The sequence below is a fragment of the Dermochelys coriacea genome, chromosome 1, assembly GCF_009764565.3.
Source record: "Dermochelys coriacea isolate rDerCor1 chromosome 1, rDerCor1.pri.v4, whole genome shotgun sequence".
Classification (NCBI taxonomy): Eukaryota; Metazoa; Chordata; order Testudines; family Dermochelyidae; genus Dermochelys; species Dermochelys coriacea.
The window spans coordinates 325,736,810-325,750,992 of NC_050068.2; the positions used below are offsets into that span (position 1 = coordinate 325,736,810).

General features: G+C 39.1%; 1 protein-coding gene across 1 annotated transcript in view; it reads left to right on the plus strand.

Moving 5' to 3' along the window:
* Positions 1-14,183, plus strand: part of COG5 (component of oligomeric golgi complex 5) — a 318,307-nt gene that overhangs the window by 204,869 nt on the left and 99,255 nt on the right. Inside the window, exons 8-10 of the mRNA XM_038390528.2 lie at positions 8,164-8,329; positions 9,249-9,361; positions 9,459-9,536. Of these exons, the coding sequence (XP_038246456.1) occupies positions 8,164-8,329; positions 9,249-9,361; positions 9,459-9,536 (357 nt within the window). The remainder of the gene's footprint in view (positions 1-8,163; positions 8,330-9,248; positions 9,362-9,458; positions 9,537-14,183) is intronic.

Sequence of the window (14,183 nt, forward strand, 5' to 3'; positions counted from 1 at the left end):
TGAAACATTTAGTTTTGGGTTGAACAAAACATTCTGAAAAAATTTCATTTCAGGTTGACCTGAAATTAATTTAATTTTTTTTGGGGGGATCAGTTAGTGAACCAAAAAATCCGTTATTCTCACAGCTCTAGATACAAGGTGCCTATTGCTTTAGGATTTGTGTTGAAATATTTCACCAATGTATACTGTATATCCTTACTAATCATGCTTAGATGTCCAGCATTTAAATAATTAAAGACTAATCACATGCAGTGGTGGATGAGCCACTGGTCCCACGGGGCCTGTTCCCAGGGGCCCCGGCCAACTGGTGCGCCCCTGGAAAAAGTCTGCCACCGCCAGTGGAAGCTCCGAGCCCTAGTGACCAGGTGGGTGGGAGGGACGGGGGAAGCCCACGCACCCCAACCACGTTCCGTGGCAGCAGTACTGGGTGGGGGAAGCCCCCCCCAGTAGTCCCCAACCTTGTCCCCAGCAGCAGCTGCGGGACAGGGGAAACCCTCCATCCCCAGTGGCCCCAGACCACATCCCTGGCAGAAATCACAGGATGGGAGAAGCCCCCCTCCCCCCACTGGCCTCCAACCCTGTCCCTGGCAGAAGCTGCGGCGTGGCAGGGCAAGCCCCCTCCAGAGCCCCCTACCTGTCCCCAGCAGAAGCTGCGGCGTGGCAGGGCAAGCCCCTGTTCTCAAACCGCTCTCTGGCAGAAGCACTGGGTGAGCAGGTCAGGAGAAGCCCCAGCACCCTGATCCTGTTTCCCCCCAGAAGCGCAGGAGGTGGCAGGGGAAGCCCCAGCACCCAGACCCCCGCAGTGGCTCTGGGATTGGAGGAGCTCTCTCCCTGCTGTGGCCCTGAGGTAGTGGCATGGGGACAGAGCTTCTCCCGTCTTGAGACTGCAAGGGAGTGGGGTGTGGGGGGAAGGAGCAAAAGGGGTTGCAGGGCTGCAGTGGGGGGGTGGAATGGGGGTGGGTCCCGGGGAAGGGGCAGAAAGCAGTGGGTCAGCGGCAGAAGGGGTGGAATGGGGGTGGGGCTGCAGGCGGAAGGGGTGGGGAGGGGCCCTCCACTTGCTCTGGCCCAGTGCTCCAGGAAACCTTAATCCTCTGGTCACATGCCTTGCTACCATTATTTAAATATTCCATAAAGTTACAAATTCCTAGTCCTAGCTTTGCTGCGATGGCCCGTAATGCATCAGCTGTTTAAGAAACCCAGAGAGCTGGTTTGAAAGAGCAGAGGAAAATTGTATCTCCCCTCGCTATTTAGCATGGTTTTCTAAATTAGTTTAAAATAAATAAAAAGTAACTTTAAGAACCATGCCATATACAAGATGAAAGTTACAAACCCACTTACCTGAACTCCTGTATTCCAGCTCCAGCGGGCGCTCCTTGCCTCTGTGGTTTTTGTTTGTTTGTTTGTTTTGTTTGTTTTTTGTGCTGACTTTTTTCTTTAATGTTGTCACATTATTTTTAATGGCTATGTCGTTTCAGCTATCCCATCATGAATAGAAAAAATATAGATAAAAACTGCTGAAGGAAATTAAAGTTCATAGAAAACCACTAATCTTGCCAGTCATTCAAAATAAGTATTTGATGTCTGAATATGATGCACATTAAAGAGAAAGACTCTTTGCTTTCTGTCAGGATAATGCTCCCCTGCAATGTATCTTAATAGTTAACAATGCTACTTTTAATCTATAGAGCAAAAGGTCAATTTTGAATGTTTCACCACTCTGGAAGTTATTTGAGTTACTTTCTAACTATATTTCTCTCACAGTTTTTGGTCTCTTATTCTTCACACTGACAAGGGCTAGGAAATCCAGTTCCTGGTTGAGCATAAGTTCCTGGTTGGTTAACTGAAGTATGCATACTCCCCTGTAGGCTGATTAAAGGAAGTGGATTGGCGGGCTCCGAAAGGAGACTACTACAGTCATCTTTAACTGCAAAAAGCACTTGCCATAGTGAGGGCTATGAAAATGAGGAGTAAACGGTGGGGTAGTGAAGGCTCCACTACCTTTTTGTCTCTCTTACAGTTCTCTGTAGCACTTATCTCCATAGTATCTGAATTACTGAATAGGTAATTTAGATCCACAAGGCATTGTCCCTACTGGGCATAGAGTGGATTTTGCTTTTCACCTCTGACGAGTACTACAAGCACTTTTAGAATCCCTCCCCTCCCCCCCACCACACTTTTTGTTAGTATTCTTTGTCTTTTTTTATAACCGTGAGGCTTTAACAAAAAAGCAGGGGCTCCTTTAAAGAAAATTTAGTTAGTTACACCCTGTCCCCTTGAATCTTAACATTAGAATTCTGTTCTGCTGTTAATCCTCACTAAGGACAGTAATATTAGGCATGAGTTTGGACACTTATAGTTATATACTAGTTTTGAAACCAAAATAACATATGATACTGCTAACTGGAATAGCTTTTGGAACTGCCTCTGGACCCCCAGTCACTAGACTGGTAGAGATCATGTATTTATAGAAGCAATATTCTTGGACTTTGATGGAAAGGACACAAAAATGCTCCTGTCAGAAAGGAATAATTCCGAGGCGGCAGTGTTGTCTGAGGAGGCAGTGCCCTGGATGGTGGCAGAAGCTGAGGAGGCGGTTGAGAATTACTAAATATTGTAACTAGAGGGCTGAGTGGAGATTTTCAGCTGCAGAACAAAGGCTGGGCTGCCGCATTGTTAGTAAAAATATATTAAAAACACCTTTCTAAGCGATTCTCATATTTAGAATCATAATAAAAAATGTAAAGTAGGCTCATATTAATTGTTAAGATGACTGTGTAAAGCCATGTTGTGATGGAAATTACATATAGTATTTCATGCAAGCAAAATTGCCTTTGTGAACCAGATGCAAAAAGCAATTGAAATACTTCTCATCATTGCAAGTTTTGGATCAAATGACGTTATCTGATATTAAAGTATATGTTCAAAGTACCGTAAGGTGTCATTCTGGAAACTGTCCTTCAAAAGCATTTACAGTGTTCTGAAGTGAGCTGTAGCTCACGAAAGCTTATGCTCTAATAAATTTGTTAGTCTCTAAGGTGGCACAAGTACTCCTTTTCTTTTTGCGAATACAGACTAACACAGCTGCTACTCTGAAACCAGTGTTCTGAAAGGTTGTATCTAAAATGTATTTAGTTTCAATCACATGAAAACATCTTAGCTTTCTAAATTAATTTAGCTTTCACAGTTCTTTGTCTTCTATTCCAGGGCTCAGTTACTACTTTCTAATATTGATAGTCTTAAATGCTGTGGAACTGTGCTTTGTGTGAATTGCTTATGTGTAGCTATTCTTTTTCACAACATTGGCAAGTATTTTGTTATAGATGCATTGTGGAATAATGATTTATTATTATTTATGGATCTTGTTTTAGTTGAACTTAATTAATAAGCAGTTTAGGTTTTCCAGTTCTGTTTATGAGTATTGTATTATCTTTTTTCCTTTTGAAGAAGGGGTGAATATTTTGCCACTTAGCTGGTAAGAGACTGAAAGCATAAAATTTTATATACAATACATCAGCTGTTTTACAACCGATAACAAGGAAAGCCCTCTTTCTCTGCATTCCTGTCACAGTCATCTCTGAACAGGGTCATCTGTCTTCTTTAGATAATAAAGACTTCAATCAAAGTCACTTGTGCAACTTTCCTAAGCAAAGCAGAAAGCCTTCTGATGTGTGTACATTAGTCGAACTAAGTCTTCCTTCCCTTGGGTGAGAAGCTCCCAGACTGTGATCCATGGAGCACTTCCTCAGAGAGCTGCCTGGTCACAGGGTGCTGGCTCTGCTCTTTCCATTCACTGAATGTGGTTAAAAGACAGTTAAGAATTCACTATTGCTTTCTCATGTAAGCAATTGCTGTAGTTGGCAGATGTATGATATTTGATCTTGAATGCATAATAAAGGTGGCCAATACCATCTTGTCTTAGAGGAGAGGGGGAGGCCCATGACACAATCTCTGTTAAGATGTAGTACATATACACTGTGTGAAAAAGTTGATGAACCCCTGGTCAAAGGTGACTGTGTAAACTTAAACTATGTTTCTTAACTATGGCAAAATTCATCATACTTCAGTTAGTAAGCCAGAGAGATGACTGTTTAGGTGAGTTTTTAATAAACATTACAGTTTGGCAGTCATAATTTAGTCAGCTGCTGTGTTTGGCAGTAAACAAAAGAAAATAAACTGTGTATTCCACACTAAGGTGTGAGAGAGGTAACAGGTACAGAAATTTCTATTGTAAACTCTAGCATTTTGTTTAGGGATCTTGCAATTGACACTACAAACAAAATTTCACCGTGAGACCTACACAGGCATATCTCTACAGGGAAAGGAGTGACAAAATGTGGTTCTACTCTGAAAAATGACCATAAACACATCATCATGGGGTTTCATGTTTATTTTCTCCTGGAGATTCTGTGTCATCTACTTCTCTCTTAACTGTGTTGGCTCTGCTGTACCAATAGGAGTGAAAAACAGTAAAAAATAATTTTAGTGAACAACTGTGACTGGTACACACAGGGAGCAGATTTGCTTGATAGGTAGGTGCTATTTATACATAGTCACCCAATGATTTTGGATGCCTCAATTTTTGGGTGCCCAACTTGAGAGACACCTTGCAGGGGCCTTGTTTTCAGAAACTTCTGAGTACCCATCTTCTGAAAATCAGGCTACTTCAAGGTTTCTCAAGTTGGGCACCTAAAATCCCCAGTCACTTTTTAAAATCTGGGTCTGTCACTATAGAACCATTCTTTAAGTTGCGAAGTTGGATCACAGGTTAAACTGATGACTTCTGGGATTTTTCTGTATTCATAACTCAGCTTAATTTTAGATCAGCATGTCTACCATATTTGATGTGCTGAAGCACCAAAAAGGGGAGAGTAGTTTGGATAAGAAGGGGTCTTCTTAGATCAACTCAGGGCTTTAATTTCTGCTGTCTAAAATCATTTAAGACCATTTCAAGTGGGAGTTTTGCAGCTCTGCAAATGTTGGAGGGGTTAGAGCTTTGTGTTTGTGTAGGTCAATGAAATAAGACTTGTAAACACCAGCTTTACTGCTGTGGCATGCACATTAGGCTTTATCTTGCTACTGATGTACTACGAAATGCTGTAGCCTGTACTACTTGCATTTGTTACCTAACTTCTTGGTTACAGGAGCCATCATTTATTTTAAAGTTATAACATTTTTGTAAATATTTTTAGGATAATCTCTTGCAGAATAGTCTATTGTTATCTGTTAAGACACTAATGTCTCCGCAGAAACATAGATTAATAGCAGACAAATAGAATTATCTGACTATTCACGTATGTTCAGATAATACGAAGAGTCCATTCTGTGTTTGGAGGTCAGAACAAGGCACTTTGAAAGAACATAACTGCCCTGTAACTCCAGCTATATGGTTGTACATAACCATCTGTTTAGTGTAGATCAGCTAAGTTTGTACTTTGAGAATATACCTTTGTGCTAGTAAAGAAATTGGCAAAAGTAGGGCTGCTCTTTATACTCAAAGAGATCCACAAACGTTTGGAAGCTATGCCTAATGGTTTCTCAGATGCAAGAATTTTAGCCTCCTGATTTTCCCGAAAGCAAAACTTGTTGGCAGTGTGAAGTCTGCAAGACTGTTTTCCAGCTTCCATTGAATAATATATCTATGCTAAACACTCTAATTCTGAGATGTATATGCCAGTCTGCTAGCACAATTGTTGTTTATTTTCCTTGCCCTCCCACATTTGTCTCTTTCTCCCCACAATATGATTGTTCCCAAGAGAGACTCTATTTTTTGTACTTCTCATGCTTAAACCTAGAAACTAGTTATGCATAAAAAGTAAAATTCTCTTAGGATTAATGATGCACCAACTGTGTGTTCTGAACCCTAGTGAGGAAAATAAAATGTGGAGTACTTTGAGGAGAGAAAACAGTGCTGTGTGAAGCAAATGAATGTGAAAAAAAAAGATTTTAGTATATTATTTTCAGGGCTTGAATATTTTACCTGATTCCTGCTACCCAGGATAAAATACCTGCATGAAATACCTATGTGGCCATGACTACCCAAGGCCATACCTCCTGCATCTTAAAGGAATAAAACAGCTGTGTACTGTTTGCTGGACTCTTTACTTAACTGTAACATTGTCAATCAAGTTTCTATTTTATACTGTTTTTAAATGTAACATAGTAAAATGGCTGGTTAAACACTCATTTATACATTCATTCCATATAAAGAAGCTCTTTGCTCTATGTGGTCTTTGATGTATTTAAAAAAAACAGAGTACCTCAGTAGTTCTGTCCCCTGCCTCCCAATAACTAATATATACTATACCCAGCCGCTAAAAAGTATTACAAATCTTTGCAGTTTCCTGCCAGAGCCTTCCCAAATAGAGATAATTATCTTATTCCTTGAATAATATATTAAATGAATAGTATTTAAACTAGCTATAGAACAAGTTTAATACCACAAAAATTGTTGAATAAATTATTCAACAATCACTAATAAAATTAATTAAATAACCTATTCACCAAATACTATTCAGTCTTACTTACTATCACTCCCTTTTCCTTTCTATCTTTAGTCCATTTAGTCCTATTATAGATCAGTGACTTTTCCTTAGTAACCTTCAGTGTCTATTTCATTCTCATTCTCATTCTTTCCCTTCTCATTTATTGTATTCGATACCCTCCTCCGTTATATTTTCTCTCTTTGTTCTCCCCATCTCCAATATCTGTCTATATGCATTTGCCATTCTTATTTTTCAACCAGCCTTTCATTTTCTCCTGCTCACTCACCCACCCCCTCAAACTCACCTATACATAATGCTTGGAAATTTTACCACACATCTAATTGTCAGAGGAGTAATCCTACTAGCTACAGACCCATAAAGATATGGGAATCCCCTGTTCATGGTCAGTGCCTCTCTTCTATTGTCTGGGGCCTCAACTCCATGAGTAATTTGACAACATTAAAATCTCAGCTTTTGTTTTTCAAAATTGTGGTTCCAGCCCTCCTGGTTGTGAAGAAACAGTCAGCCACAATTTCAAGGTTATTTTCTTTACTGATGTCTGCCTGAGTCAGCAGGTACCTGAAACAATAGCTCTGAGAGGGATGAACTGCATCATTCATTTAATTGGAGTCTGAATTTTGAAATTCATTCCTCTGGATGTGTCTGTGCAGGGAGCTCCTCACTGCTACCATCCCATCATCCTTTGTTCAGTTGGGTGCTGGCTGAGTCTCCCTCCTCCAATCTCCTATGAATGGAGAAGGAAGAAGCAGCATTCTGTGTGGGTGTGGGTGGGGTGCCTCCAATACTCTTACCCTTCCTAAAGACTCCACTTTTTTGTTCTCCAACCTGAGCTGAATAGCTCCAGTACCTGCCTTTGCTGCAGCTCAATGGGGTTTTTATCCGTTTTATTCCTAACCAAAGAGTTCTGAAGCACAGCAGTGACACTGAAAAGACTATCGTTGGTTTTCACACTGTTGTATTTAGGGAAAGCTCTGAACATGAACAGAGGCACTGGAGCTGTCTGTCTGCAGACCTAGGAAGATAGCATGGCATTAGTTCACACTCTGCTCATATTTATAAACTTATTGTCAAAATCATAAGAGCTAGATACTTCATTTTTAAAAAAGAAACTTAGATTTTTGCATACATTGTCGGCATTCATCTGCGAAAGCTACCTACTTGCCCTGGGTGACTGAAGGAGTAGATTTTTCAATCTCTGATAATGTTTAATCAAAGTTTGACAGTTAAAAGACAGAAGTGTAGCGGGTACTGTACATGAAAAGTATAGTATTACTAACTCTCATAACTGGAGATAGCTGAGACATAGCGATACTCAATATTGCACAATAATTTTCCTATGCAAGAACTATTGGATCTGTAACTGGTAGCCTGCCATAATCATCACTGTTTTCATCTCCTTTCTTTTCTCCTCTTCTCCCTCTGATGATGCCCTATGTATAACTCATCGTTGAGTAGTGAGATAGTAACATCAAAGTAAATCAACCTTTTCCCCTTTTCCTCCTCTTTTCTGTTCCCCTGTAAGGAGACCAATCATCGGACGATAGATGAAATGAGCCAGAAAACTGTAGCACGTTAACTTAAATATTCAAATGACATCTCATCGTGGGTAAACAAAACCATTATACAGTTAGAGATTAACACTTTCACCTTATCTCCCCAGAATCCTACTCAAGTGGGAACAGCACTTCAGGTTTTCTACAACCTTGGAACTTTAAAGGATACCATTTCTAATGTAGCGGATGGATACTGTGCATCTCTAGACGAGAATATCAACAATGCTTTGGATATCAAAGTTTTGACACAGCCGTCCCAGACAGCTACAAGAGGTGCAGTATGGGCATGTTGTTTAATTTACAGCATAACTGTCTCTGGTCATTTGGCAGAATTGCATTGTGCTCAATCATGTGGGAGAAAAATGCTGAGCCTTCATAGGAATTCATCATGGAAACCTTTAAGGTTTTTTGGGAATCTGATTCTACCTTATGTGTGTTTGTGAGTGGACCACAGAGAGACTGGTATATTACTGACCAAACCTGACCAATGTATTTAAACACTTTTGTCAAACGGGAATATCTCAAAGTAGTGTTTCCAACTTGTGGGATCACTGCATCATTAAACTTAGTTCCGCTTATTTTTAAGCTGTGGTACCATGGAGAATTGAAGAACACAAATGCAAAACTGATGTAGATATCAGATTTTAATTTGAAGCCTCTACAACACAGTTTGGGATTAGACGTGTGTTGGAACCATAATAATGGCATATAGCTTCTCAAGGAAGATGAAAGCTGCTTAATGGTGTTTCCTTCAGTTAAAAAGAGCGTTTTATTTTTGTAATTCTAATACACTTAGGCCAAAGTGTTCAGGTGTGTGCCTATATCCTTGACAGCAACCCGTTGTCCCTCGTCACCCTGCCAGCACATCTTACAACAGTGGAGAAGTACATTGGCTTTGTGTTTCTGCTGAGATGAGAAGCAGTGAAGTAGTTAATAATGCTGTCATTTAAAGTATCTTCACTAGGCTTCAGAGTTAATACTTGATTGAGATGATTGGGGCTGTTTATACCTCTCAAACCTGGTGTTTCAAGCTGTCTGTGGCTCAACACTTCTGAAAATCAGGCCACTTCTTTAAGTACCTTTTGATGGATTTTTATGTTTTAATCTCATTTACACACTCACACCTGACAATGTTGGTCTTGATTTTTAAATTCTGAAATGGGTTGATATGTTGCCTTCAAAATATGTTTAGGTGGCCCTGGCCGAGCTGTTATGCCAACGCCAGGAAACACTGCAGCTTTCCGAGCAGCCCTCTGGACAAACATGGAGAAACTCATGGATCAGATCTGTGCAGCCTGTGCACAGGTATTCAGTCCCTATATTTCCTCTTCTACATTAGTGCAATTTTTGCATATACCACATTAGAAAACCTAAATTATCCTTGAAACAAATTCTCTTACAGGTGCAGCACTTGCAAAAAGTACTGACAAAGAAGAGAGACCCTGTTTCACATGTCTGTTTCATTGAGGAAATAGTTAAGGTAAAGTTTTATTTAGCTGAATAAGTTCTTACAAAGATAGCGAGTGGTTCTGTTAAGCAAAATGTGATGAGAGGAGCCTTTCAGTTACAGTTTTAGAGTTCTGTAATAATTTCGTAATTTCAGTAATGAGACAGTGCTGAAAGTCAGACTAGCATAGCAAAGTGTGTTTATGGACTGTTTATGATCTGTGGGGTATATTTGTAGGGCATATACATCATCTTGTAATAATTGCGTTTGTTTTCTTTAAAAGAACCGATAAGACACCATTGTCAGTTTTTATTAGTGATCATTATTGTCATCTCATAATATACTGTGTCGTTTGGGTAATTAATGTTGTGCATTAGTTTTCGTAGGAAAATACGTCTTCATGTGGTATCTAGTGTTCTCAGCCATCTGTTTCTCTACTTTTTGGCAATTTATTCTCTGAAAAAACAATCGTGGCTGTTTTTTTCCCTTCGAAGACCCAGATATGAATACCTATTCTTGTCCATTTATTTGTATTGTTTTCTATTCTTATTTGGAATAGTTTGATTAATGATCTCCTTCAGGGCTAGTAACAGCAATATTGAAGCCATTTGTCTGACTTAATAAATGGAAAACAACAAAATCAAAAGAAGTTTTACGGTCTGTTTTTATGCAGACATCTCCTTTTCTATGCATATGGTTGGATTATTAATTCACACAGATTTAATTTTTGAAATGGTCTTGGGAAACTATTCATATGTAAATTTTTACCAACAGTAAAATCAAATACTAAAGGTTGAACACGGTGAACTTACTTGTTTATTACTTAAGCCCACTCTGAAATACATGGAGTATAGCATTGCCTCATGGCCAGACACTTTGAAATCTCTCCTTGAGAGGAAATTCCTAGAGTTCTCTCTTTTTCTTTTTTTTTAAATCCAAAGAAGTGGGTAAGTTTTAAGTAAATGTCTCTGCATACCAAAAGCTTGCTCTTGCAAAAATTATGCAAAGCCCCTGGGGCTTCACAAACTGTCTCTGCAATAGGCCAACCTCTTAAAAGAGGAAAATGACCCTTCAAACAACGGGAGCAATCCTGCACACTGGGAAGTTGTGGAGCAGTTTGAATGTGAGGAGAGCTCATGTAAATGAGCTTTCCATCTTCCATACACAGCAGCTCCCTCTCCTGGATCCATCCCTGTCCCCAGTATCCCTCATTACTTTTGAGGAGTGGCTGTTGGATAGGGAGGGGGCTTTCCCAATCATCAGAGGAGGTTTAGGTAAAGGGGCGAGGCAGGGAGAGAGAGAGAGACTGGGAAGTCTTCTTTATCAGAGTGTTTAACTAAAGAATACCCAAGTGAATGGAAGGAATTTTGTAGGTTTAAATTAGGGAAAGACTGAATGAAAGACTGTGTTCTAATCCATAAAGTGCTGAGCCTCTGTTCTGTGGTACTGAACACTCTCCCTTCCCATTAATTTCATAATGTGGGACTGAGCCTATGGTGCCAGAATGAATTTTATAAATATATATTTGTTTCTCCATGGTTATCTCCTTCTCAATTAGTGACCTCTTCTGTTAATTATGAAATCAGTATAGAGGAGTATAAAACAAAGCTGAACAGTTCTTATTCTGCGAATGAGCTAGCTAATGCATCCGATGAAGTGAGCTGTGGCTCACGAAAGCTTATGCTCAAATAAATTTGTTAGTTTCTAAAGAGCCACAAGTCCTTCTTTTCTTCTAGCTAATACAGTATCAGGTCGTCTTACAACTCTTCATCTTGCAAGAATTCTCCCTGCTGCTTTACTTCTTCCTTTCTCAGGTTGATACTGTACAGTACAGTGCTTTTCTTGGCCATTATCATGGTAACACCCTGTGTGAGGTCTACGGGAAGAAGTACTGTGCAGCATCATGTGGGTGAGTGTAGGCAACAAAGCCACACAAATCAGTGTTGATGGTGTTTAGCTAAAAGCAGTCAAGTACTAGTCACAGCTAAAATTTGGGGAGGCATGTAAATCCACTCATTTTGAGCTGTACAGACAGCTATCTGGGCGAGCAAGAACTACAATGTGTGTTGCCAGTAAGAAATAATCGCAGCCCTGAGTCATGAAAACTGTATATCTCATACTGATCCAAGCCACCACAAGTTCACAGCTGGCATTACCATCTTCAGATCCTCAGAAAAAGGTTGTAGAGAGGGGAGAGAAGGTTGAATGTTCTTTGTGTTCAGTTTCATTAGTAAACTGAGCTAAACAAGTAAACAAGCTAAATGTAATAGCATTATGCCCATTTTCTAAGGCTGCATGCCCACTACAGATGATATGAAGATGACCCTCCACTCTACATTCTGTGTACTAATTAGAATTAGTGATGTCAACATCATTATTGCAGTCATCTTCTGCGGCAGCTGCACTACCACTTTGCCTGTCCACCTGTTTTCTTGTTCTAACTATGGCAGTATAGGCGCTAGCCGAAGAAACATGAGAGAAGTGACTCCAGCCTTGATAAACTCATGCCCTTTAATAATAAGGAAACTGGTTGCTTTTTGGTTCATTACCCTCCTCCATCTACATATATAGACTTAAAAATTACAAATAATAATATTGAAACTAAAGGTGAACTGAGTTTGTTTACCTGTCAGGATATCCTTTCAGTGATTTAGATGTGAGTTGATGAACTGTATCAAGAGAAATTCAGAATCTTGATGGGTTAATCTCAGGCTTTTCAGGTAACAGATTGAAAAACTTATTTTACATGTTATTGTTTTGAAATGTATTTGTAATTTTTATTTTAAAACTGATGAGTTGAAACATTAAAATTACAAATACATTTTAAAATAATTTAATTCGTTGTTCTTGTTCTCTTAATGATTCTGGTTCTTTACAGTGATTTTGTATTTATTTAAAAAATAGATTTGATTCACCTTTAAAGAACTGGTAGGTGCCTTCAGCTGTTCTACCCTATTTCTTTTCCCTTTCAATAGCTAGTGACTAATCTTGCTGCTATGGAGGCCAATAGCTAAACTAGCATTGATTTCAGTATCTAGCCTATCTTTTTATGAGAGTCCATTCCCTAATCGTATAGGTAAGATTCTGGTTAAGCCCCTTGTGATACTGAGTTGAAACTGAACTCTGATCTTCACATACGGTAGATCCTCCACTTCTACACACATTTCAGTTAGTGGCATTACAAAGTGAAAATCAGTTTTAACAGCATGCCAAAACATTTTGTGTCTTTGGCAATTGTGATCGGTGGAGACACGTGAGATGGGGCTCCCTCCATTCAGACAGGAGGGAGCCAATGACAGGACACTCCATGAGCAGCTCTTCTTTCCTCCCTTTGGTCTGCTAGTGCCCAGATTTGTTAACAATCAAATTAGACTGCAAAGACCATCATTCCCCCAGACTTTTCTGGAAGAGGGTAGGCTGAGGGCTGAAGGGGTTTATTATTATTATTACTATTACTATTATTATTTCATTTTATTTTTAATTTAATTTATTGGAGCACTGTACTGGGATTCAGGATTCTATTGGGTTCTGTTCCCAGCTCTCACTGGCACGCTGAGTGACCTTTGGCAGATCACTTCCCCTCTTTGTGATGTAGTTTCCCCATCTGTAAAGTGGGGATAATGATACTGATCACCTTCATTAAGTTCTTCAAGATAAACTGATTAAAAGTGCCACATAAGAGCTATTCTTTGGCATGTTATGGAGGGATTTTTTTCTCATACCTCCTGGTGGGTATTTTTGGAGTGGTATAAATAGTATATTTTATTAAATTGTCAATTTTGGAACTGTGAAATTTCAATTACACAAAAGTGCCTAGGGGGTGGGTGTGTGTGTGTTAAAAATACATTTTAAAAAATCAACAATATATCTGCATTTCACAAAAATACTGTTGAAAAACATTTTTTTTCAAAACTGTTAAAAAAATGTAGCTTGTTTCATTTCAGATGCAAATGTTTTTCACATTCGTTTATTGACAGAATTGGAAATGGTCCCAAGTGGAAAAACTGAAAAGTCAGTAGAATTACTGCCTTCTGTGAGTTTGGAGAAAATATAATTTTATTTAGTTTTTCCTTAATTATTATAGGTATGATTTTTTTTCCAAAAATTTTATAGAAGAACAAGTGGGCACAGAAACTACTTAAATATTATTATTATTTATTACTAATTGGTTAAATACAGATATGGTGTCTGGCCCAGTACAAGACATGAGTAAAGACACCAGTTCTGATCTTACAAACACTTAATACTCACTCAATTTTAAACACAGGGACTCCCATTGACTTAATTGAGGATACTCAAGTGCTTAAATGTAAGCATGTACATAAATATTTGCAGGATTGGAGCTACAGTCCCTGCCTTTAGGTACAATGTGTGTTTGCATTCTAAGCCCCAATCCTGGAATTGAGAAAACTCTTGTATCTGCATGAAGACGCACTGAAGGTAAATTTAATACAAATTTATATTGCAGATTCAGGGGCTTATATGAAATAAATTCTAAGTACATTGTGTTGAATGTAATTTTTTCCTTCTTTTCCTTTAAGTTTAATTTTTATTTTTACTTGGGACAATGTCTAAAAATGCACTATCATTAAGAATAGATGGGTTTTTTTCTTGGGGGATGAAGTGAGGAGGTGGGTTGGGCTTGGATGACTCAGGAAATTGATAGTGACACGTGGTACT